At 45.2% G+C, this 26,625-nt stretch overlaps 1 protein-coding gene across 2 annotated transcripts in view; it reads left to right on the forward strand.

The window, feature by feature from the left end:
- The window catches only part of WWP2 (WW domain containing E3 ubiquitin protein ligase 2), a 144,225-nt gene that overhangs the window by 44,951 nt on the left and 72,649 nt on the right, over positions 1–26,625 (forward strand). For both annotated transcript variants that reach the window (XM_030863490.2, XM_060289281.1), the window contains exons 5-6: positions 13,071–13,208; positions 15,404–15,500. In XM_030863490.2, coding sequence (XP_030719350.1) covers positions 13,071–13,208; positions 15,404–15,500 — 235 coding nt within the window. The remainder of the gene's footprint in view (positions 1–13,070; positions 13,209–15,403; positions 15,501–26,625) is intronic.

Genomic DNA, 26,625 nt, shown 5'->3' on the forward strand with positions numbered 1-26,625 from the left:
CAAATGCAAGGCTTTGTTTCATTTTACCTCCATCCAGTTGCAGTTGTATCAGTGACTCCTCTTTCCTTGATGGGCACCAGATGCCAGGCATTGGGATTTAAAACCATCTTTAATAGTCTCTGAAAAGCTCCCTGTGTGTTGCTTTCCATCATTGTGCACCTCAGGCAGATACGGCCAAGCCAGAACCTCAAGGAATTTCTGAAGAAGCCAAAAGCCACCCCCTCCCCCGACCCCAGACCCCCAGCTTCTCAAAGTTACAGCTGGGCCCAGCTCGCGGCTTTGGTGTCAGTGGAGAGCTGGTCGAAAGAAAAGGTCCTTTTAGCCAGGAGTCTCGAAAGTAAACACACAGGCCCCTGCAACGCAGGGTAAAACAGACCTGCTCTCTGTGTCACCGGCTGAGAGGCTGCCTTGTGAAACCTCACTTGAAAAAAGAAGAAAAGCTTTCTGTCAGGAAAGCCATCCCCTGTACGTGGCTGCCTCAGTGTGGCCTGGGCTTTAAGGCCGCCTCCAGAGTGTTCTGTAAACTTACTGGCTTTGGAGGGCCGTCAGCCTCGTGGGAATGCCTGTTTGAACAAAGAGTGATGCCACCCCTCAAAACACGAATGCTGGCTGAGGTCGTCCCCCCTTTTCTTTTTCTAATGGTATATTGAAAACTTTTGCATTTTAATCCATAGCATTTGGTCAGACAGTTTTCCCCTCTTTTCTTTCTTTCTCTCTCTTTTCTTTTCTTTTTTTTTTTTTTCTTTTTAGACTTGTGAATTTGTCAGTGTTGGATCAGGATTTTGTATAACTGGAAATTTCCTTCTTTTCTATCGGGCATTTTCTTAGGGTTGTGAGAGGGGCCTGCGGCGGAGTCGGGGGTGGGGGCAGGGTGGGTGTGAAGTTTATTTACCAGCATTTGCACAGTAAATCCCTTTGAGCACTGGGCTAGATGCCGGAGATGCAGCAGTGAACTAAGGCAGACAGTCTCGGAATTTAGGATCTAGAGAGGAAAGCGGACAGATGTTGGACGAATAACTGGTGCAGACTGTTCCAGTTGTGACAGATACGATGGAGGAAAGTGCAGGGTGCTCTGGGAGTATATCATTCAGGACTCAACCTAGAGTCCTGAGTCCTGAGTCAACCTGGGGTCAGGGAGTGTCAAGGAAGGCTTGCCCGAGGAAGTGACACCAGAACTGCAAAAGGATGACAAGAGATTGTCCAGGCCAACAAGGAGAAAAGCATTCCAGGCTGAAGGAAGCTTGGAGGCAGGAAAAAGCTTAGTTCAGTCAAGTTACACAGAGAAGGCCCCCGGGGCTGGCCGGGCCTTGGCAGACAGCTGCTCAAGATTATGACCAAAAACAGCAGGAAGGAGGCGCCCAAGCAGCGCTGTCCAGTAGAAATGTGATGTGAACCACAGACACAATTTAAAGTTTTCTAGTAGCCACATTAGAGAAAGTAAAAACAGAAATAAACAGGGGGAAAATTCGTTTTAATGATCTATTTTCTTTAGTCCAATATATACCAAATGTTATCATTTTAACACATGAGATCTGGTGTGTCATTTACACGCCCAGCATATCTCAGTCTGGAGATAGGAAAATGAGACTGTTGCCTGGATATGAGCAGTTTCCTTCCGCTTGCCAGAAAAAAAACCAACCCTGAAACATTGCATCTGATGACGGGGCCTCTTCCTTGTGCCAGTTCCCTGAGAGTGGCTCCCGCCTGCCTGCCCATCCAGTCTCCCAGGTTCTTCAGGGGAGACACCGCGGCTGCTGGGGTCATACGAAGATCAGACCTTGTTTAGCTCATCGGAGTACATGATTTCCTCTTTTCCTTCAATCTTCTGGGATTCTAGGCGCATTTTTCTTAGAGCAGGAGACTTACTCTTGTAGGAGAGTGGTGAGTTGGGAGGGAAAGCGATCCTGGATCAGAGTGAGAGTGCCACAGTTACACGCGTGGTGCGGTCAGTGCTACGGTCAGGTACAGAGTGGAGATTTTCACCTTAGCGTCAGGCCCGGCCTGGGGGATGCTGTTTATTATGTACAGGATAGCAAGGCACACAGTTCTCAGAATATGACGTCTGTGTCTTCCCTCCCTCCCACTCCTAATTAACTGATTAATGTTTATTTACACGGGTATTACATGAATTCATTCTTTTGGGGCCGGGGACTTTGTGGTAAAGGCTGAATTCCCTTTGAACGTGCTGCTCCCTCAATCCTAAAACCCTCCTCAACAGATAGATTGCTTCTGTATATATTTTTAAAGATTCTTAGGATACTTTACAAGTCAAGGGGCACAACTTGTGGGCCTAGGGTGAATTCACTTTTGCATGTGTAGTTTATACGTGTGTTTTTGTGCTGGTGTTTGCAAGTCTGGTGACTTCATACAAAGTTGACGACAGTGACCTATGTCATGGGGAAAGGGTTTGGAATGTGTGTGCTTACATCATATTTTGAATTTCTTTTTCTTTTTTTCATAGTTTGAATTTCTGCTTGAATTTTTAATAATAAGCATGTTGTTTAAAAAATTGTAAGTTAATGTTATTTATTGTGGAGCAAATATTATATAGCATAAATGGGGACATTTTTAAACTTTTTATTATGGAAAGTTTCAAAGATAAATAAAAGTAGAGAGAATCATATAATGACTGAGTCATCCTGTATCCATTACCCACTTTGAACAATGAGGAGCACGTGTCCAGTTGTCTTTCATCTCTAGCCCCCACTTTTTGGGGATGTATTTGAAAGCAAATCTTAGGCATCATGTCATTTCATTTGTAAACACTTCTGTATACGTGTGTAACTGATATTGGAAATTGAGAAAAAATACATATGCACTGTGCAGATAATGGAAATTTAAAAAGTGAAACCATTATTTCATAATCTGACTCTTCAAACACAACTTATTGTTTTTCTCTGCTTCATTTATTTCTTTGCCCCTTTACATACTTATTTTTACAGGGTTTTAATAATAGGGTGCTTTTTATAACTTCATGTTCTTGTTTTTTTTTTAAATTAACATTGTAGTGTAAATGATTTTCCATGTTGTTCATTCTTCATAATCATTAATCCAAATCTTTTTTTTTTTAAGATGTTGGGGGTAGGAGTTTATTAATTAATTAATTTATTTTTGCTGTATTGGGTCTTCATTTCTGTGCGAGGGCTTTCTCTAGTTGTGGCAAGCGGGGGCCGCTCTTCATCGCGGTGCGCGGGCCTCTCACTATGGCGGCTTCTCTTGTTGCGGAGCACAGGCTCCACACACGCAGGCTCAGTAGTTGTGGCTCACGGGCCTAGTTGCTCTGCGGCATGTGGGATCCTCCCAGACCAGGGCTCGAACCCGTGTCCCCTGCATTAGCAGGCAGATTCTCAACCACTGCGCCACCAGGGAAGCCCCATCCAAATCTTAATTGTGGCATAATATTTCACTCATTTGAGATTTCTAATTTTTCAAAAGCCATTTTTTAAAAGGGGGAATTTTTTTTATTGTGAAGTGATTAACACAATAAGTTTAGTTAACCTTCATCATCTCAGGTAGATACAAAAAGAATAAAGGAAAAAAGTGTTTTTTTTCCTTGTGATGAGAACTTTTAGGATTTCCTGTCTTTGCATCTTTCCAGTAGATCATACAGCAGTGTTAACTGTAGTCACCACGCTGTCCATCACATCCTTGGTCCTTATTTATCTTACAACTGGAAGTTTGTACTTTTTGGCTACCTTCATCCAATTCCTCCACTTTGCTGATTTGTTTAAAAGCAGAACCTTAACCTTGAAAGCGCTCTTCTAGCTGGGCTCCTGCATTTCACTATTCCGAGACCGTTGAAAAGGAGGTTTGTTCATTGAAACCCTTTCTCTGCTGTGTTTACAGACACGTCCTCAATTCTGTGCAACGGGGAGAGGTGATATAGTCACCGAGGTTCCCTGAGAGCGCAGAGAATGGATGAGCTGCTCAGATAATGGATGAGCTGCTCAGATGGGACTAGTCTAGGAATCCTCCGAATTAATGGGTGATGAGGACCACCCCCGCCTTGGGATAGAGGAGCTCCAATGACAAGGCCACAGTAATTAATGTGAACTGACAGTTTATCCTAAAAATGCAACTTTCCCAGATCTGTATTTATTTCCTCTAAATCACTTTAAAAATAGGCTATAGCTTTACAAACAGTGAGATTCACCAAGACAGACGAGGCTTTTTTTTGTTTCCTACATGAAGGGGACCCTCAGTTGATTCAAGAGGGACTCTTTGTCTATAATGTACCTTATTAGATAGATGACTCAGATGAATAGCCAGTTCTGAAGTGTCTGTGTCAGTGCATTTTTTTTTTTTTTTGCGGTACGCGGGCCTTTCACTGTTGTGGCCTCTCCTGTTACGGAGCACAGGCTCCGGACGCGCAGGCTCAGCGGCCATGGCTCACGGGCCCAGCCGCTCCACGGCATGTGGGCTCTTCCCAGACCAGGACACGAACCCGCGTCCCCTGCATCAGCAGGCGGACTCTCAACCACTGCGCCACCAGGGAAGCCCCATTTTTTTGTTTTTTATTTTTTTGTAAGTAAAGAAAATCATGTGTAGCTTCAGGGGTTTGGACTGTAGAACACTGTGACCCTGAATCAAGAGAAATAAGGACGATCATGACTGACGAATCTGTCATGTACCGAAACGAGGATGCATGTGCCTAATCTCTCCTCCATCATTCTTGTGGTTGGAGGCGAGCCGTCCCTCTTCCTCCCATGTGAAGGGCAGACTCTCCATCCATGCTTTGGAGCCCACCCTTTCCTGCCTTCTCAGGGCTCCTTTCTGACTTCGCTCCTGCCTCTCTGACTGGTCTTCTTCCCCAACCTGCTTCACCCCGCAACGTGCTAGCTCTTTGCCTGAAACTTCAGATCACAGTTGAGCTGTCAGTTCCTCAGGAAACTTTTCCTGATGCCCTGACCAGGCCAAATATCCAGCACCAAATATCCTGATGGGACCATAAGGTCTCTTGCATGAAATCTGTTTCACACTTGCAACTTTACATTTCTTTGTGACATTATTTAGTTACTTCTGTTTCTCCCACTGACTTGTGAGGTTCCTAAAAGCAGAGACTATGTCCATTTACCTTCTTCATTATAACCCAGCTTCTAGCACAGTGTCAGGCACATAAAGGATGCCCAGAAAATGCTTCTTGAATGAATGCACAAGAAAAAAAGGAGAAAAATAAAAGTTTAAAAACTGGCTTTGTAAAATGAAGCTCTTTTCATTTTTAGAGGAGTTTATGCAACCGTCAGTCAACCAAGACTTTAAACTTTTATTTATTTATTTATGTTTGGCTGCGTTGGGTCTTTGTTGGTGCGTGCGGGCTTTCTTTAATTGTGGTGAGTGGGGGCTACTCTTCGTTGTGGTGTGCGGCTTCTCATTGCGGTGGCTTCTCTTGTGGAGCACGGGCTCTAGGTGCGCGGGCTTCAGTAGTTGTGGCGCCTGGGCTCAGTAGTTGTGGCACGCAGGCTCTAGAGCGCAGACTCGGTAGTTGTGGCGCATGGGCTTAGTTGCTCTGCGGCATGTGGGATCTTCCCGGACCAGAGCTTGAACCCGTGTCCCCTGCATTGACAGGCAGATTCTTAACCACTGCACCACCAGGGAAACCCCAGCCAAGACTTTAATTTGGAGATAATTAAGGATACGTTCCCAGCAGCAGCCTACAGAAGAAGCTTCAAGGCCAAGGTAGACGCTTCCTTACACCATGTGTTCTGGGAAGTCTCTGCCAAGGCTTGAGTGATGGGGGCCGAGGGAAGGTGGGTGAAGCAGAGTCAACCTTGGTACCCTAACAAGAATTCCAGTGTCTACAACGTGCCGCTAGCTTGGTAGAAGAGGCTTTCTCTTGTTAGGCTCTGGCTAAGGTTGGAAGCCAAAGAGACATCGTAGCAGTAAATCCTGGAAGCCTCTGGCTTTCTTTACTGCGAAGGGAATGTGAAACAGTGTTCTCTTTAAACCTGGGGTAGCCTCCAGTCTGTGTGTGTCTGAGTTAACGGGGAGCCAGGGAAGGGAAAGGAGACTGTTTACTCTCTGCCCTTCTGGAATTTCCTCCAGTTCCGTTCCTCTGTGCACCAGTGTTTCACAGCTACGTGTAGAATGAACACTGACCTGTTAATGAATGCCCTGTTTATTTTCACTTTCTTTTGATGGGCCTATGGGATTGAGGGCAGAAGGAGGCCGGAAGAAGGAGGTTTGTTTGTTCCACTGAACAGCTCTGTTAAGGCCAATCAATCACATCTTCCTCGGGCTTCTGAGACTCTTGGCCGGAGAGTACTTGGTCTCCCTTAAAAATATCCTACTTTGTGTCCTGTTTTGTTTTTCTCAAATTTCCAGGTAAATCCTTACATTTGTATTCTGAGTTAGGAAGAAAATATTTTTTCTCTTAAACGATATAAGCGTATACATGCACATACATTTTGGTGGTGTGAGAGCAGGGAAGGACAGCGATGATAGAAGATTCTAAAGCAGAAAGTTCCTTCATACACTGCAGTGAAACTGCCCAGGCAGGGCTTCTGGACTTAACTGAATTGCACTGTAGGGGCACAGTTTGGCAGTTCTGGTTTATGTAGTTTTTTTCTTCTGTCGGAATGAGGAAGGCAACTTCCGTGCCCTATTTATCTATACTTATTGGTACCATATGCAAACAGCATATTAAAAAGTCCATGTCAGGAAAGGGAAAAAGTAAGTCTTAGAAAAATATTACTCATCCTTGTTGCACGTAACAACTCTTCCCAATAGGAAATTATTAACCTGAAGCTACTTGCAAATCTGAGGCTTTGAAGTAAGGGAAAATAACCATCAGAGCTACTCCCTAAGCAGCTTGATTGTATATTTTCTACCTTTTCATATTTCAAAATGTGTATCTAACATTGAATTTGTGTACGTTTTTTAGTTTACAGTCACTGTTTGTTCTTTAGGTATGCTGGCTTGAAAAAGAAAAGCTATTATGGAAAATGTCAAAATACACAAAAGTAGAAAGAATAGTCCATGAACCCCTATGTGCCCATCACTCAGATCCACAGCAGGCTACAGGTGGCCATTCCCACCCCACCCTCCACGGGGTTATTTTCACATAAATCTCAGACATGTTTCATTTACAAATATTTCAGTATGGATCTCTTAAAGATAAGGGCTCTTAAACACCATAACCATGATACCAGCTTCATACCTGAGAAGCTTAATGGTAATTATTTAATCTCATCAAATATTCAGAGAGTTTTTAATGTTTCCCCAGCTGTCTTCAACATTATTTCCCCCCCCACCATTGGTTTGTTTGAATCAGGATCCAAACAGGATTGATAAGTCTCTTAAGTCCCTCTCCCTCGCCCCGCAACCAGGGATGGAACCCGGGCCCTTGGTGGTGAAAGCTCGGAGTCCTAACCACTGGACTGCCAGGGAATTTCTTCTTTCTCTTTTAACCAATATGTTCTCCTTCCTCTTTTTATCCCTTACAGTTCATTGTTGAAGAAACTGGACAGTTTGTCCTGTAGTTTCCCACATATTGGGTTTTGCTGTTTGTGTCCCTGAAATGTGTTTTAACATGTTCCTCTGTCCCTCTGTGTTTCTTTTAGTCTCATACCTGTTGAGATCTAGATCTAGAGACTTGATCTGATCCAGGTTCTTATTTTTTTCTTTTTAATGAGGTGGTGTGTGTTTCTACCAGGAAGCACTCTATGTCTTCTTGTCTCTTCTGGTGTGCCGGCTTTTAAAGGGATCTCCTGGCACAGTCCTTGAGGATTTTCCTAATTCTTTTCCCCTAGCTTCTAATCTCCAGCCCTACCGCTGTATGTTGACCTCCATAAAGTAGCGTTACAAGGTATTGGTAACCAGTGGGTACTTAGAAGAGAAGAAGGACATTTGCTGAAGTTAGCGTGAGCTCATGACTTTGGCTTTTTCGGAGGAACTAAAGTCTCTTACCATCGGAATATTTTCATTGTATATGTTCCACTTGGTCGTAATTGAATCTGACTTCCCCCAGCCATGCTCTACGTTTGTGCTTTTTGCAGCCCCTGCCTATGATTTGCCCAAAGCTTTGATTCCAAGGGCCTGATGGGCCTGTGGGGACTGACCAGTGTGCTCAGTGGGGAGCCATGGGGCTTTCCTAACACGTGCTGGAAAGGGGGGAAAGGGCGAGTCTCCCTTCTGCTACCCTGCTCCCAGAAGACACTGCCATCGCCTGGCCCAAGCTACCAGCTACTCTCGCCTGGAGTATTGCAGTGACTTCCTCCCCGGTCTTGTCTGCTTCATCTCTTGCTCCTCCTGCAGCTGGAGTGACTGCGCTGCAACAGAAGTCACGTCCCTTCCTTGCTCAGGAGCCTCCAGTGGCTCCCAATCTCCCGCTTAGTAAACGCCAGCGACCATGCCAGTGCTCCGAGGCCTTCCTTGTGACCTTCCGGTTTCCTACCACCCTCCTCTCCTGCTCCTCTCTTTCCCCATCCACTCCAGCCACACTGACCTCCCTGCCATTCCTCAGATCTGCTAGGCGTGCCCCCATCTGGGGCTTCTGTGTCTTATTCTCTCTCTGCCTAGAATATCCTTCCTCCAGATACTTACGTGGCTCCCCTGCCTCATCCTTCTTGAAGTCTTTGCTCCATTGTCACTTTCCTGGCGAGACTTTCTCACCACCCCAGACCCTCCTCCACCTCTAGCACTCTTCATCCCTTCCCCTCCTTTCATTTTTTTTCTACTGCATTTGCCACTAACAGATTGTGCAATTTACTTTAAAAACAAAAAACATTGCCTAGTGTCTGTTTGCCCCAACCAGAATATAAACCCCCCGGGGCACAGCTTTTTGTCTGTTCTGTGCCTGTTGAATCTCACCGACCAGAAGAGTTTGTGCTCGCTGCACACGTGTGGACTGCATGATTACAGATGGAGCAGGGCCGGATGAGGTGGACGGTGGCTGGTGAGCCTCCTACGCTCAATCTGGTTCTAGTTCTGGAACTTGACTTACTACACCCATGTTTTCATCAGTTTCTTGATTTTTGAGCAGTGCCTGAAAAGGTGGGGGAAGACCTGGTGCAAGAGAAAGGCCCTTTGTAGAGTTGATGGCGTTGCCGCAGTGAAACCCGAGGGCCCCAGAGGAGAGGTGGCTAATGCTGCTATTTATAGCTCAGATTCCAGTATATGTTTTCCAGCCACACTTACTCCTTTCAGCCTCCCCTGTATGCTCAAGTCTGTCACTCAATTAGCTAATGGTTTCTTTAGTCCCATTATGCATTGTAGTGCTCCCCTGGCTCAGGTGTGTTCTTTTTGTTTTTGTTTTTTAAGAGAATAACAATGTTCTATTGTCAGAGGTTTAATTCTTTTTTTTTTTTGAGGTTTAATTCTTTAATAGCTGTGCCAATTAAAAAAAAAACACAACCCTTTCCCAATGTTTTATCATGCAATTTTCCAACATACAAAAGAGTTGAAAGAATAACACAATGAATGCCCAAATGCCCTTCACCGGGAACCAACACTTCTTAAGATTTTGCTGCATTTGTTTTACCTGTATGTGTGAGCCTGTGGGGGTGTGTGTGTTTTTTTCCCTGAACCATTTGAAGGTAAACTGCAGACATCGTGACACGTCACTCCTGAATACTTCAGCCTATTTTCCTACAAAACAGTTTGAGAATAAGTGCAGACATCATCATAATATACTCTTGGATCTCCCGAGAATGAGACCATTCCTAAATACAGCCACAGTACCATTAGTGAACCTAAGAAAATCAACAGTAATTTCAGACATCATTCAACATCCAGTCTGGATGCAAATTTCTCCAATCGTCCCAAGAATGTATTTTTCAAACCAAGGTTTTGTCAAAATTTATGCAAGGCATTTGGTACTTATGTTCCTTTAAATCTAAAAGAGTCTTCTTCCTGCCTGCCCCCGCTCCCCTTTTAAATTTATTTAATGACATTGACTTTTCGAGGAGTCTGGGATGGTTACCGCATGGATGTCCCATATTCTGGGCTGGTCTGATTGCTTCCTCGTGGTATCGCTGAATTTATTCCTCTATTCCCTTATTTCATGTAAGCTGGAAAAGAGGTTTCGAGGCTTGATTGGATTCAGGTTAAATGCTTTTGAAAGAAGACTTTAAAAGTGATGTTGTGGGTTTCCCTGGTGGCACAGTGGTTGAGAGCCCGCCTGCCGATGCAGGGGACATGGGTTCGTGCCCTGGTCCAGGAGGATCCCACATGCCGCGGAGTGGCTGGGCCCGTGAGCCATGGCCGCTGAGCCTGCGCGTCCGGAGCCTGTGCTCCGCCACGGGAGAGGCCATAGCAGTGAGAGGCCCGCGTACCGCAAAAAAAAAAAAAAAAAAAAAAAAAAAGTGATGTTGTGTACTTCATCCTGTATCATGTAAGGAAGCATGTGGGTGTTGAGTTGTCTTGCTCTGAGTGATGCTCACTTCGATCACTTGGTTATGATCGAAGTGATGCTTAGAGGTCTCTCTGAACTGTTTCTCTTTTAAGTAAATAGAACAGTAGAGCGTTTTGTTCTCAAAAGCTTAGTTTAAAGAAAAAAAAAAACCTCCCCTGTCACTGGCTCTTTTTGAAGGTCAGATGTGTCTCTAAGAGTTGCAAGGTAACTTCCAAGCCTATATGTATATAATGACTCTGCTGGACATGATGAGCAGGTAAACCAGACAGAAGAGCTGAGTTGGAGCTTTGAGTTGAGACCGTGGAGAGGAAAATGTGGGCTCTGCCCCTGGCTTTGTCAGAGGACCATGGCAGGGTGGCTGTTAGGAGGTTGAAATTAGCAGCAAGAGGCCTTGGGCTCTTCCAGCTTCCTGTTGAACATTATCATTCTTCCAGAAAGGAGGGGAAAGGTACCCACACTCCATTTGTAAAGTGATGGCCTTTGAGATATCAAGAAGGGAATTAAGGAGCCCTTCTAGAATTCTCATCCCGGCATGTTCCTGAGAGTGGTGTACCGGACATCTTTAGGAAGTGTCCTAGATACAAGATGAGAGGACCATACGTCCTTGTGATAGGTATGTGGGTGATCTTGGAAGATTTTTGCTGACCTTGGAGTTTGTTGTCGAAAGCTGAAAAAGGCTTGGAAAGGTCAGGAGAAGAGCAAGTATACAATGAAAAAATTAGATTGAGAGAAATCAGGACTTTTCAGCCTAAAAACAGGAGAGTCAACAGGGAGATAATAAAAATGACAGTTTATTGGGAATTTACCAGGCGCTGTTTAATTCATTACATGTGTTACCTGAACAATGTGTTCTTACTGCTCCTGTTTTGCAAGGTAGAGAGACCAGTGCTCAAGTTAAGTAATTTGTGTAGTACCGCATAGTACTAGATAGAACTGAGATTTGAATGCAGTCTGTCTGACTGGTACCCACCCTCGACCTCTGTGCTTTGCTGCCTGCTAGGGACTTATACCCTGGATCTCAGTATGATAGAGTAGGGAGGTGCTCCTTGACTTTAGAAAAATAAATAAATAAACATTTATTACCTCATAGTTTCGGTGAGTCAGGTTTTGGGAGCGGCTTAGCTGGGCAGTCTGGCCTGGGATCTTCCACGAGGTTGCACTTGATACATTGGCTGGGCCGCAATCATCTGAGAGCTAGACCAGGACTGGAGGATCCATCTCCAAGGTGGCTCGTCTGCACGGCGGGCATGTGGTGCTGGTTGAAAGGCCTCAGTTCTTTCCCTCTCTTGGACTTTTGAAGGAGCTAGTTTTCAGGTTGCAAGTGTTCTTTTATAGAAATATTTGGAACTCACCAAGCCCCTTAGTAAAACTGACTGAAAACAGACTCAAAAGGATTTGGAGAGATCCATCACAGGGAAGAAAGGTTAAGGGGAGGGAGAGGTGCTTCAAGAGCTTGAAAACATGAGGGAAAACTGGTTTCTACCTTATTATAGTAGATCCTTGAATTGATCGAGACTGTTTTTTTTTTTTTTGCTAGGTTCTTAAAGGGCTGTGTCTGTTTCTTGGAGAGATGCAGGGTAGACTTTTTTGGTGAGGGGAGGTTGTCTCTAGGAAATGCTCATGGAGGTAGTTATTTATACATGCCCTGCCTTGTTCTAGAAAACCAGCTTATAATAATACAGTAGCAACAAAGAGAGAAAATGAAGTGGCGGTTTGATGGATACTGTGGGTGGGGAAGGAGGTTGGAATATGTGGCACTTTCCTGGTCTGGCTTTGTAAGATGTGGGGTGGCATGGAAGGGCTGCATACTCTTTGGAAATCTTCATAAACGCTGCTCTTTCTTGGTAATTATTGAACAGCTCTGAACTGGAGGCTCTGGGTCCTCAGCAGTAACTGGATGGAGGCCATTCGGTGTGGCCAGGCTTGGTGGGTGGGGTCAGGGGTGTGTGTGCAGCAGTTTCCAGCCTGCCTAGGGTTTGGTGCTTCTGCCTCGTGCCAGTTAGTTCTGTTTCTTGTTCACCCACAGGGCTGAATTTGCCTAGTGTTCCAGGGGCTGGGTGACTCTGAGCTGCCTTCTTACCTCACTGATGGAGCCAGGTGTTGACTAGTCTCTCCCTGTGGGACTTACCCAGGACCGTGTAACGACGGGGCTGACTTGCTTGTACTGAACTTTTGTTGTTTTAAACTTTTTTCCGCCTTATTTCAAAGTGAAACATTTTCCGGATTGAAAATTAAAAAACACTTTTTAGCCCAAATAATAAGTCCCTGAAATCCTTTATCTAGAGATGACTCCTGATAGCATTTCTTTAGGGTCTCCTGACCTGTTTCGATTCTTTTTGCCACCCCTCTTCCTGTGGGTGGGGGGATGCTATTTGTAACTGCTTTCTTCCTCTGTATGCCGTCAGTATCTCTTACTCTTTTCTTACGGTCCTGCAGGTATAAGCAAACAAATAAATAAAGTAGAAATTACCTAGTGAACCTAACTATATAAAATGTTCAGAAAAAAATGAGCACAGCCTTCCCCACCAGCCTGATACCGTGGTGACAGTTAGGCATATTCCTTCCCGTTCCTTTTTCTGTGCCACGAGACAAGTTTGAAGATGTAGAAGAAAGTTGGCAGGAAAGCCAGAGTCAGTGAAGTGGGAGCTTATAACTTACAGAATCTGAACTCAGTGTGCATTTGCTTTTGTCCATCCATGTTGCTTTTTGTGTCCAACAGTGGAGAACACACAGCTGACCCTGAACCTGCAGACAGAGAACAAAGGCGGTGTTGTCTCGGGTGGTGAGCTGACAATTTTCCTGGACGGGCCGGCTGTTGATCTGGGAAGCGTGCCTAATGGCAGCGCCGTGACGGATGGTGAGTGCCGCCCTGCTCCCCAGGGCTGTGCCGGGATGGGGCAGGGCGGGGCAGGGCGGGGCAGAGGAGGTGCCCAGATCTTGGTTCTCTACCAGGTACCTGGGTTTGGGTACTGCACAGCCAGCCCTGACGCTTCTTTTTTTTTTTTTTTTAAACTGAGGCTTAGGGGTCCTGGGCAAGTCCCTTAACTGCTTTGAGCCTCAGTTTTTGTTTTTGTTTTTTTTAATTTTATTTATTTATTTATGGCTGTATTGGGTCTTCGTTTATGTGCAAGGGCTTTCTCTAGTTGCGGCAAGTGGGGGCCACTCTTCATCGCGGTGCGCGAGCCTCTCACTATTGCGGCCTCTCTTGTTGCGGAGCACAGGCTCCAGACGCGCAGGCTCACTAGTTGTGGCTCACGGGCCCAGCCGCTCTGTGGCATGTGGGATCCTCCCAGACCAGGGCTCGAACCCACGTCCCCTGCACTGGCAGGCAGACTCTCAACCACTGCGCCACCAGGGAAGCCCCCTGACACTTCTTAGCATCGTGGATCACAATCAGGACATGATTTTTCAAGGACTGTTTTCTGTTAAAGGACCAAAATAAATACCAAGCCTTTGTAAGCGTGTTGCTGTTTTGGTTCTAGAGCAGAGAAAAACATGTTTTCATCCCACATGGACTTTGTAAAATAAAACATCTTTATTAAATGTTACTTGGGCCCATTTTTCTTCTTCCCAATCCAGTTAAACTTCCTGGAGAGCTTGAGAGTGTCTTTTATGAGATGGCCTTGGTTGGAAAAGGGGAACTGTGTGTCTCAGAGATTCACACTAGCTGAATACAGGCAAGAAGCAGGGAAATTGGAGTGTCTCCTGCTCTGTCCTGAATGTTGGCGGTTTGTTTCTTTTCATCTAGTTTGAAATTAGTCACTTTTGGATCTAGCAGGAAATTACTTCATGAAGTCTGAGGTCCAAAACCGGTTGGCTTTCTCCATAATTTTTCTTGTTAAGCGTGATGTAACTACGGCACCTTCCAGGCCCCAAGCAGGCTTTCTGTAGCTTCAAGGGGTGGGGTTTGAATTCTATCTGAAGGGCATTTGAGTGGAATCTCAGTGATTGGATGGGCCTTGACGTCTGAGAATCCTCCCTCAACTGACCTCCATGGTGCTTGGGGTACTTTTGGTGCATCTAGAAAAACCTGCATCATTCACTCATTCAGCACATACATCCACAGTTGAGCACCTGGTGTGTACTAGCTCTTGGACCGGGTGCTAGCCAGACGTCAGGGGCAAAATTCACACGGTCTCTACTCCCTAGAGCTTGTGATCTACTTGGCAGGGGCAGGGGATGTTAGATATCAAATGAGTAAACACAGAAATAATTATATAACTGTAACTGTGAACAAATCTATGAAGGAGGAGTACTGGGTGGTATGAGATTCCTTTACTTGAGGGGGAATCTCATCTAAATTGGGGGGCCAGGGAAGGTTTCCCTGAGGAAACTGAGTCCTGCTGGAGTATAAGGAGTTTGGACAGGCCAAGGCAGGGGGTGTGGGGTGTAGGGGCGGCTGAGTAAGAGGTGGAGGGGTCTCACATGCAGAGGCTCTGAGGTGGGAGCGAACGTGGCCTGCAGCGGGTACAGAGGCAGCCAGGGCAGCTGGATCGTGGGGAGCGAGAAGGAGGTGCTGGGAGGTGAGGTCAGTCAGGTCACACAGCCTCGAAGACCTTGGTAAGGATTGTGAACCTCAACCTAAGAAGTAGAAAGCTGTTGAGGGGTTTTTAATCAGGAGAGTATCATGATTTGATTTAGATAGAATCTGATTTGGCTTTTTAAAAGCTCTCTGGTTGCTGCGATGTGGAGAGATGCCCAATTCCTTGCTTCCACTTTGCATGGCCAGCATCTATCCTCTGTCTCACGGGGTGTGGTTCATTTAACGTATAAGGCAACACGCTTGTAAGTGCCTTAGACATTCTTGAAGGTCTTGGGAAGAGCTGTTGCCCAGGTTTGAGCCCCTCTGTTCCGCAGCCCTGATCAGACCTCACCCAGCCGTCCCTGTCCTTGTCATGCTGGAGGCTGCAGCTTGCTGGACCGTTGGTGTCCCCCTGGGGTGGGTAACTTTAAAACATGCACTTAGCGCTGTTCCTGTACCCACATCTCAAACAGAGGTGTGAGCTTCTCAACGTTTCTGTCTTTTTTTTGTGCGATTGTTCCCTTTTCCAGGTTCACAGCCGCCTTCGAGAGAATCCAGCGGGACGGCTGTCACTCCAGAGAACCGGCACCAGCCCCCCAGCACAAACTGCTTTGGTGGGAGATCTCGGTAAGACACCTCCCTCCTTGTGAATGAGGAGGAGCCTGGAAGTTGCTTAGAGCTCTTGAAAACATGTTGGGAAGCGGCGAGGAACAATTTTTGTTAGAAACTGTTGGAAATTTCCAGAGAGCTTATAACTGACTTATAAGTATGTTAAGATGGCCCAGAGAGGAATACAAAACTCAGGATTCTCGGAAGGGTCAAGGGTGCCTTGACAAAGCTTGGGACTGACTCAGTGGGTTATTTGGCCGAGAGGAACTGTTGAACAGAGCTTGACTGCTTTTTATGCATCAGGTACAGTAGCCACAGTTATCCTTCCAGGATGCACATAGGAACACTCAGAGCAGTGGTTCCTTGTATGTGAAATTTTCTGTCTGTACATTTCTATTTGCGGGGGGTGATCCATGATTCCCTTTGGAGTGTTGGTTAAGACCTCCTGCACACAGAGTCTGACCTGTATTATACTTGTTATATACATCCCAAATGACTTAATTTTATTTATCGACATTCCCATCTTATACCTGTGTTAATGGTGCAAACTCCTTTCCACGGTCACTGAATTCCCAGGCAGAGGAATAATTTTAAGTGTATTTGAGAGATGGGGAGGAGGTTGGGAACCTGCTTTTTTAAATAAATAAATAAATTTATTTATTTATTTATTTTTGGCTGCGTTGGGTCTTCGTTGCTGTGTGCATGGGCTTTCTCCAGTTGTGGTGAGCGGGGGCTACTCTTCGTTGAGGTGCGCAGGCTTCTCATTGCGGTGGCTTCTCTTGTTGCCGAGCATGGGCTCTAGGTGCACGGGCTTCAGTAGTTGTGGCACACGGACTCAGTAGTTGTGGCTCGCGGGCTCTAGAGCGCAGGCTCAGTAGTTGTGGCACACGGGCTTAGTTGCTCCGCGGCACGTGGGATCTTCCCGGACCAGGGCTCGAACCCATGTCCCCTGCATTGGCAGGCAGATTCTTAATCAATGCACCACCAGGGAAGTCCCGGGAACCTGTTTTATTGTTTATTACAATGTACAAAATCCCCAGACATTTTAAGGAAATTTTAAGGAAAAGAATCATATGGAATGTAGTTTGTATCTGCAGAGAGTAGGCGAATAACTGGTAAAAATCCTCCCAAACAAATCCCGGGCGGTGGGGGAATAATGCTTTAAGAAACAAAGCATATTTTAACCAATACCCACAACATCTGGAAAGACCCCTCTGAGGACAGCCTTCAGCCTCTCTGGATTTGGTTGTTTTGAGGGTTTGTGAGGTCTTGATGCTTGGCAGGCGTCAGGAACAAGAGGGGGTTGGATGTTTGGATCTTTTGTCTATAGCATCATTAGAAGCAGAGGTGCTATTTGCCTGTCATCTTTTCTCCAAGCCTCTGCAAAGGTCTTAACTACCTCATACCATGAAGACTAGTCATCTAGCGAGTCACAGAGAAGAGTGATTTGAAGGTTGAGATAAGTAGTCGACTCTCACAGGGTAAGGACCAACGATATAACTGGCAAATCTTATATCAACAAAGGCATGATTGGCGCCCAGAGTTAGAGAAAAGAAAATCTCTTCAATGGTGAGTAGCTGGTGGAGAGGAACACCTCAGACATTCACTCTGAGAATGATGCCTCCTTAGCTCTGGTGCTAGTAACTACCATCTTAGTCTTTTAGCTGACTTGGAAAATTGGTGTCAAACACAACTGATGTCACTTAATTTGGGGCTGGAGGGCAGTGTTCAGCTCTTAACGTTTGGACTTAAGTTCTTGACCTATTTGTTGCTCTCTGAAGTTCTCTAGTTGATAGGTCTTGAAATTTACGTGTCTGGATAGCGCTTCTTTGCTGATGTGTTGAGGATTCTTGAGTGCTACAACAGCAGGCAGACTTCAGCAGAAAATCGGACGCATTTTTGCCCATAACACATGGCGGACGTTCAATGCTAGTTAATTGTTAGTGGGCAAATTGCCTTCTAGGTAGCTGAAGCCGTGTGGGAGTCCTCCTCCGCCTGCCCAGCTACTGCAGCATTTTCCATGCATGGCCTCTGAATTTTCACAGGCCTCTTCCATCTAAGTATTTATTGTGTGTTCGCATGGAACCTGCTGCCATTCAGCAGCAAACACTTTTGGATGTATGGCCCAAAGGCAGTCTCTTCTGCATCCTTAAGACCCCCCTTTCCCCACTGCTGCCGCAGTTACGAAGGTCACCGTGCACACGGGGTAGCAGAGTAGTCTGCTGGATGAGTGTGAGGCTCTGGAATCAGATGTAGATTGAATCCTGGCCTGTCATTTACTTGCTATACAATATTGGACAAGTCACTGAAATGCTCAGCCTCTCAGTTTTTTCAGGCATGAAATGGGGACATCGCCTGCCTCACAGGGTCACTGTAGGAATTAACTGAGATGAGTTCTGTCAGTCTGAGAGCCTTGCACACTGGGAGCGCTCAGTGAAGGTGGCCAGGAATTGCATCTGGAGACGGTCTTTTGCGCCCCACATCCCCACACCCAAACCTGGGAAGCACGGCATTACTGAAGCATTCCTGTCCAGGAGACTGTAGTTAGGAGGGTGGTGAATCTAACGTTCAGGATTCAGGGACAGTCCTCCGCTGTCCTTGGTTTCCTGTGGCAGAGAGAATGACGGGCTTCTGCTTGCCGCCTCCCAGACTAAATATTTAGCTTTCGCCGTCTGAATGGTTGGTTTTTCTTGGACTTGGGTGCTGTTCTCCATGATCAAAGGTGCTCTGATGTGCCCGTGAAGGTGAAGATTACAATGTGAAAGCAGCCTTTTCCTCTCCTTCCCCTGCTTTATACAGCCATAGAACTGGAACCGTGTAAGAGTTTTATCTTAAAGGTTCATCTACCCAAGCTCATCCAGCAAAGCTACCACGTGCTTGCTAAACAAGGCCTCAAAGCTCCGTCTCTTACTGGGATCTTTCTCACTATTTAGGGATCATCAGGTGAAACATCTCTAGTTGTTTTGCCATCTGAGCTGCCACATGGAAGCCAGCACAGGATCGCCACCGATGGCATAAATTTATTAGCAGACAGACCATGTTAGTATCCAGTCGGTGGGTCTGGCTGAGTAAAGAAAGAGTTAATATTGTACATCGTTGTTTAGTCCTACAATGAAATGGCGTCCCATAACAAAAATGGAGGAAAGATAGTTGCATCACTGTGGTAGAATTTCAGAAACATAATGTTGAACAAGAGCAGCAGATCACAGAAAAAATATATAGTATGATGTCATTTATGTGAAGTTCAAAAATGTAAACTGAAACCATGTATTTTTTATGGATACCTTCATAGGTGGTAAAACTATAAAAATTGGAAGGGAATGCGAATTAACCCTGAATTCAGGAAGATGGTTGTCACTGGTGGGCTTAATGAGGAAAAAGCACAGTGAAAGCTTCTGGGTATGGGGGATGCTATTTCTTGGCCCTGGGTGTTCATTTTATTATTCTTTTTTCAATTGACTATATACTTAATATATTCTTTGGTTTACACTGTATTCTTCATAATACAAAAACTGTCATCCACCAACCTAGGTAAACTGTATAGTGATGGTGTTAGGTTGGAGAAATTGTTGTGTGCCATCGAGGTAGACAGATTTCAGAACTTAGGGATTCTCCAGGCTCGATAATGACCACTCATTTCTCTTCTGCCCAGTTTATCTTTATAGCAGTGGAGCCAGGGATTCTAAGGTGATGCTTCACGTTGGCCTTGTTGGCTGTGCTCCTGTTACTTAGAAATCTCAGGTGGGAGAATTTAGTTTGGGCCTTGGGAAAGGGTTCCAGATGAAAGCTGGTCACTGCCAGATCATGTGTCAGAACAGCAGTAATCTTGGGGGCCCAGGAGGCCCTTTGGTGTTTGGAGCAGGGGCCATTACGTGGTGTACCCAGGGCTCTGTCTGTGAGTGTGCCATCCTGCCCTGCGTCCTCAGCCAGCGTTCCTTATTCCAGTGTGTTATGGAGTCCCCTGGGAGAGTGTGTGCTAGTTGGCACAGGGAGGGCCTACCACACCCTTTAATAATCCCCCAGTGTTTATTTTATTTTGCTGGAATGAGGGCCAGCTTGGGAACTGTGCCTAAGTCAATTCAGGCTTTGCAGTTCTCATGTGTGCGCGGTGTCGTGCACACATCGCCTTGCACGAGGCCTGCCAGAAACATGGTGTCTGCTCTCCACAGTGAGCGCACAGTCTTCATGGTGTACACGATGTATATGAAATGGCGAGTGTCACGGGAAGCTCAGAAAGAGGAGAGATGAGCATGTGGAGAGGGAGAGACCGAGGCGAGGGGGGGTGTGGGTTTGCAGAGAGACTTGTCCACTGTCCAAAGGTTCAGTACAGTGTCTTAGGGGCTAACACGTGAGGGTGCTAACTAGTGAACTAGAAGAGCTAGTGCTGTGGTGGACGTGGAGGGGGAAAGAACCCAGCAAGGGGATCCACTCTGGTACCGGCAGCTTTCTTCAGAGCTACCGCTAGGTTAGAAAAGCCAGGGCGTTGGAGTCCCTCTGTGGTTTGCTGATTCTTCATCACCTGTGATTTTTTTCCCCACTCCTCAGCTATTACATGAAACCAGGGAGTTAAGGTGATGTCACCTAATGGGTGAAACCATAGGACTGCCCGTGAGCACTGCTGCTGCTCCAAGCATAGCCTTAAGATTTCTTCTGACTTGAGTAACTAGCTCCTCCATCCAGAATCCCCGTAGATTTTCCATCGTCACACAGGGAAACGGTAACAACAAATGGAAGAATGCATTGAACTTGCTTTTAGGTTCCTAAAGTTTTTCATTAATAGGTCTGAAAACTGTGAAAGGGATCTTGGTTAAGAATCTAGACATAGGGGCTTAAATAATTAATTTTTCTTTATTATGTATTATGTACATATTTATTGTAAGAGTATATGTGAATGTGCGTGAGTGTGTGCATGTGTTTGGTGTGAAGGGCTGCAGGTCTCCGTCCTCCATCAACTGTCACTACTGGGCAGTGTTGGTTGGAATCTAGATTTTAACAAACCCCCCCACGATTCTTTTACATGTGAAAGTTCAGACCCTCCTGTAATAAGTTTTCATCCAGCCTCCTTTCCTCTCTCCCTTTTTATCCTGCTTTGATGAAAACATATCCGATTTATTGACTCCCTTGCCTTGGAATCAGTGACCTCTGGAGATGTAAAAGAGCTGTAATCTCGGCGGCATAGAAAGGCGCAAGGTCTCTGGTGAGCTCTAAATAGCTCATCAGCTGTGTCTGCAGACAGCCTAGCCCAGAAAGGAAAGAAAAATAAACTTAACGGGGCCTGAGACTGCTGGGAACACTGCTGGGAGTCCTGGGAAGCAAAACTAATGGGGTAACGAGGGGTGGATAGGAACTGAGCCTTCAGGCACTCTGTCATTGTTGGCCACTTTCACCTGTCCTTCCACTGAGATGACTAAAGGCTAATTGATTTGGAACTGTAGTCATGTGGCGATGTCACCCTGTCAGCATGACACTGAACCCAGCATCTTTACAGTTCAGGCCTCCCATCCAATAGCTTTTACTTAAAATCTAACTCTAGCCTCACTACGATTACTGGGGATGAGAAAGGAGTAAGAAAAGGAATACGTGTACTTCATTTACTCGTTCATTGATAGCTAAGATCCGGTCCCTGCACACAAGGAGCTTTCAGGGCTCTCTTCTGAGCAGGTGGTGTATAAGGAATAGGATTGAGACTGTGGACAGGAGCCCCACTGCGTTCTCAAAGGCAGACATCGAAAAGTCATCCTGGAGATTAATTACACATTGATTTATACATTAATTAATTATTAATTTATTAATCAATTATTATTTATTAAATCTGCACTAATTAAAATTATGCATTATACATTATTGTACATTTTTTTTGTTTGCTTTTGGCCATGCTGCGAGGCTTGTGGGATCTTAGTTCCCCGACCAGGCCCCCGGCAGTGGAAGCACAGAGTCCTAACCACTGGACCGCCAGGGAATTCCCTATTATACGTTTATTTATTCAGATCCATTTATTTCATTGGTCTTTACTGGGCATCTCTTCTGAGCCCAGAGAGGTGTGGTATGTGCCAGAAAGTAAGGCAAGTATCCGAAGTATCTGCAATTGGAGGCAATATTTGTTCCACAGACATGAGTGCCAGGCTGTGAGCTAGGTTGTGGTGATAAAAAGATGAAAAGCCGAAAAAAAAAAAAAAAAAGAAAAGCCACAGCCCCTGACATCGAGGACTGGCACCCAGTAGGAGACAGAGTCACAGGTGAGAATTCTAGTTTAGTGCAATGGACCCCATAGTGATGGTGAGTGAAGGCAGTGGAAAGTTTACCTAAATCCACCTGGTGGGGTTTAGGGGAAAACATCACACATTTGAGCTGTACTTTTAAGGAGTTTGCAGACCATTGAAGTGGGGGTAAGGGAAGTCACTCAGGCTGAGGGAGCAGCGTGGGAAAATGCAATGGAGAAAAAGAGAACTTGGCATATTCGAGGACATATTAGTCATTTGGTAACGTGGACACATAGATATTCAGGATGATAGCTGAAGCAAACCATTGTTTGCAGGTCACATCCAGGCTGCCACCTGTTTGTTTGTTTGTTTAGAGCAGTGTTAGGTTCATAGCAAAACTGAGTATGAGGTACAGAGATTTCCCATATACCCCCTGCCCCACTTACACACAGCCTCCCCTGCTATCAGCATCCCACACTAGAGTGGTACATTTTGTTACAATCGCTGAACCTACATTGACACATCATTATCCCAAATGATAATGAGGGACTTTACCCCCCAACGTCCATAGTTTATATTAGGGTTCATTCTTGCTGTTGTACACTTTGTGAGTTTTGACAAATGTATAGTGACTTGCATGCACCATTGTAGTATTATGCAGAATACTTTCGGGGCTCTAAAAATCTCCTGTGTTTTGCCTATTCATACCTTCCTCCCTATTAATTCCTGGCAACTACTGATCCTTTTACTGTCTACATAGTTTTGCCTTTTTCTAGAATGTCATATAATTGGAATCATAAAGTTTGTAGCTCAGATTGTCTCCTTTCACTTAGTAATGTGCATTTGAGGTTCCTCCATGTCTTTTCATGGCTTGATAGTTCATTTGTTTTTTAGGACTGAATAAAATTCCGTTATCTGGATGTACCATGGTTTGTTCATTCACCTACAGGAAATCTTGGTTGCTTCTGAGTTTTGACAGTTATGAATAAAGCTGCTGTAAACATCCCTGTGCAGGTTTGTCTGTGGATGTGTTTTCAACTCCTTTGGATAATACCAAGGAGAGCAATTGCTAGGTTGTATGGTAAGAGTGTAAGAGTGTAAGAAATTGCCAAGCTGTCTTCCAAAATGGCTGTACCATTTTACACCCCTACCAGCAATGAATGAGAATTCCTGTTGCTCTGCATCCTCACCAGCATTTGGTGCTGTCAGTGTTCCAGATTTTGGCCATTCTAATAGGCATGTAGTGGTATCTCATTTGCATTTACCTGATGATGTACGCGGTAGAGCAGGTTTTCAAATACTTATTTGCCATCTGTATATCTTCTTTGGTGAGGTGTCTGTTCAGGTCTTTTGCCCATTTTTTAAATCAGGTTTTTCCTTTCTTTATTGTTGCGTTTTAAGAGTTCTGATAACAGTCCTTTATCAGATATGTCTTTTGCAAATATTTTCTTCCAGTCTATGTCTTGTCTTCTTATTCTCTTGACCACCTTTTTTTGTAAATAAAATTTTATTTGAATACAGCTATACTCATTCATTTACATATTATCTATGGCTACTTTCACGCTACAATGGCAGAGTTAAATAGGTGTGACAGAGACCATATGGTCTGCAAAGCCTAAGATATTCACTGTCTGGCCCTTTACAGAATGCTGATCCCGCTGTGGGAGATGGTAAGAAGGTGAGACCAGTTCACAAAGGGTTATGCTTTGCTGAGGACTTCAGATTTTATTCTTTGGAGATAGGAAACCACTGAGTTCTGAGCAAGGGCATGTTGTGTTATTTCTGTGGTAAATTATGCAGGTAAGTATCTGCTGGATGAATTTGAAGTTGTATCAGTTAGGGTTCATTGCCGGAAACAGAAACCACTCTAGGTATTTTGAGCAGAAAGGGATTTAATATGGGGAATTAGGTATTTATAAAAGTCACTGGGTGGGCTGGAGGAGAAATGAGGCCCTCCCCATCCTTGGTTTCAAGGTCATAGTCCTGTGGTGGCAATCCAGACAGATGTCAGGAAACTTCTGCCCCTCCAACCACTGCATGTGCATGAAGTGGTGTCCAGGCAGTGAAGCAGGGAGACTGCTGGAACTACTGACAGCCATCACCACCACCAGAAGAGTGGTCTCTCCCTTTCTTCTGCTTTCCAAATCTCCTGCAAGAGCTTCTCATTGGTGCAACCTAAATCACTTCCAGAACCTAGGGGCATGGTAGTCTGAGAGTTTTCTAGCCCGTGCAGTGAGGGGACACGACAAGGGACACATGTGGAATAGAAGAAGGTAGGAATGTCTGACACAGTGGAGGTTGAGGCTAGACTCAGGGACCAATAAGAGGACTGCTGTGGGAACTGGTGAGATAGGAGTGGATGACTAGCTGTGGGTGGTGGCAGATTAGGGAGGAAATAGGAGAAAGACCTATAGGAGGTGTAATCATTGAGCAGGACTGGGTGACTCACTAGTGAGACAGGGTGGAGGATGAGGAGGCATATAGGGGACTCCCAGGCTCTTGGATTGAGACGCCATTCATGGAAATAAGAAATGCAGGAGGGGAGCAGCTTATGAAGCTGTCACTTTAAGGTGGCATCCCCCATGACGGTTGTGATTGGTGCTTAGCAGGCTCTGTGGACCTGGGACGGAGTCATTCCTCTAAAAGCGTATCCATAGGAGGAGGAATGCAGGGCAAAACAAACTTAGGAGATCTAGAGCACATCAAAGTGTATTCCTGACAGTGAACAACGGGGCCAATATAAGTGTCTCCACGATTTAGGGGATGGGGTGAAATTTCTATTGTATTTTAACTAGATCTGTGTCTGGATTTTAGCACTTCTCAGTCCCAGAAAATTGTGATTGAAAGGGAAAGAGTTTAGAGAGAAACCAATAAAAAGAGTATGCATCTCAGAGAAAGAATTTTTTGGTCATGGGAGCTTGAGCAGTTTGGGTATGGGATGATCAAAGATTGGAATAGAACTGACTGCAAATGCTTTGGACAGATGTGGATGGTGGGGGAAAGGGTTGCTGAAGCCATGGTGTTTGTGGTTGTGGTTTGGTGAGGTGAGGTTAGACTTTTCCTTTAGGATTCTGTTGGCACTGGATGGCTCCTTTTGAAAGTGCCAAGGTCTGTGGAAGTGGAGATTTGGGGTTTGGTTTAGTGACTGTCTTTATGATGGCATGCTCCATAACCTAAATAGAACGACTCCTTTCAAACACTGGAACAATTCTATATTTAGCTTTTTCATTTTGCGTTAGGTAAAAATAGTCACAGAACTGAAGCACGGAATTTATATTGCTTTACGCTCTACATGCCACAGGGGTTCCTGAAGTTGTTATGTACCCATAACTTACTGAAAATATAGTGAAGATATTAGTCTTAATATTCTATGGGTCTCCCATCCTTATCTCTATTTGTGTATTAGTTCGCTTCATTCTAGCATCCGCCTCTATCATTCTGCCAAAATTACAGCCACAAAAGGCCAGCTGACTTGTCTGCAGGTTTCACCTTGTGGACTCGTCCTTTCTGGAAAAGTAGCCTGCCTTGGCATCTATAGTAGTGTGGAATCCCAGAGTGTTCCTCTTTTTTCTGGTTTTATTGATCTTCATTATTTAAAAAACAAATTTGATCCACGTGAAAATATATATATATAAATGTATTACACAATAGCAGGATGCACAATTATATAATGCAGTCAAGAGAGGTATCATTAGGGCTTCCCTGGTGGCGCAGTGGTTGAGAGTCCGCCTGCCGATACAGGGGACAGGGGTTCGTGCCCCGGTCCGGGAAGATCCCGCATGCCGTGGAGCGGCTAGGTCCGTGAGCCATGGCCGCTGAGCTTGTGTGTCCAGAGCCTGTGCTCTGCAACGGGAGAGGCCACAGCAGTGAGAGGTCCACATACCGCAAAAAACAAACAAAAAGAGAGGTATCATTAAGAAGGTGACCTATAAGCAAAGATTTGAAGAAGGTGAGAGAGTTATCCATGAGGCTATCTCAGGGAAGAATGTTGGGCAGAGCAATGGCTCTTGCAAAGGAACCGAGCTGGGAGTGTGCCTTTGGAGTTGAAGGAGGCCAGTCTGGCTGGAGTGGAGGGAGTGAAGGGAAAATAGGAGGTGACAGCAGTAACAGGTAGGGCCAGATTATATCCATGAATTTCTTTCCTTTTTTAAAAAATAAATGTATTTATTTACGGCTGCGTTGGGTCTTCATTGCTGGGCACGGGCTCTCTCTAGTTGCAGTGAGCAGGGGCTACTCTTTGTTGCGGTGCGCAGGCTTCTCATTGCGGTGGCTTCTCTTTTGTTGGGCTCTGGGCACACGGGCTTCAGTAGTTGTGGCGCACAGGTTTAGTTGCTCCGCGGCATGTGGGGTCTTCCCAGACCAGGGCTCGAACCTGTGTCCTCTGCATTGGCAGGCTGATTCTTAACCACTGTGCCACCAGGGAATTCCCATGAATTTCTGCGTTACGTATTTCAAGGTTATTTTGTCCACAATACAAATTTGAAGTACGTCTTGTGGGCGAATTGAACCTTTTATCCTTATCTCACGATCTTCTCTTTTTCTAGAGTTTTTTCTCTTAAAATTTATTTGCTCTGAGCAATAAAAAGGAACAGCCTACAACAACATGGGTGATTCTCAGAAGCGTTATGCTAAGTGCAAGAAGCCAGACACAAAAAGCTACATTCTATGTGACTCCATTTACATAACATACTGGAAAAGGCACAGTTATTGGGACAGAAATCAGTCAGCAGTTGTTGGGAATTGAGGGGGGGATTGACTGCCAAGGGCACCAAGAAGTTTTGGGGGGCTATGGAAATGTTTTATGTCTTCACTGTGGTGGTGGTAACTGTATGCATTTGTTTAAACTCACTGAACTGCACCCTTAAAAAGGGTGAATTTGACTATATGTATTAATAAATATGCCTGAATTTTAAAAATCATTTAAAAAATCTGTTTGGGGGACT

Source organism: Globicephala melas, chromosome 19, assembly GCF_963455315.2.
Source record: "Globicephala melas chromosome 19, mGloMel1.2, whole genome shotgun sequence".
NCBI classification, from domain to species: domain Eukaryota; kingdom Metazoa; phylum Chordata; class Mammalia; order Artiodactyla; family Delphinidae; genus Globicephala; species Globicephala melas.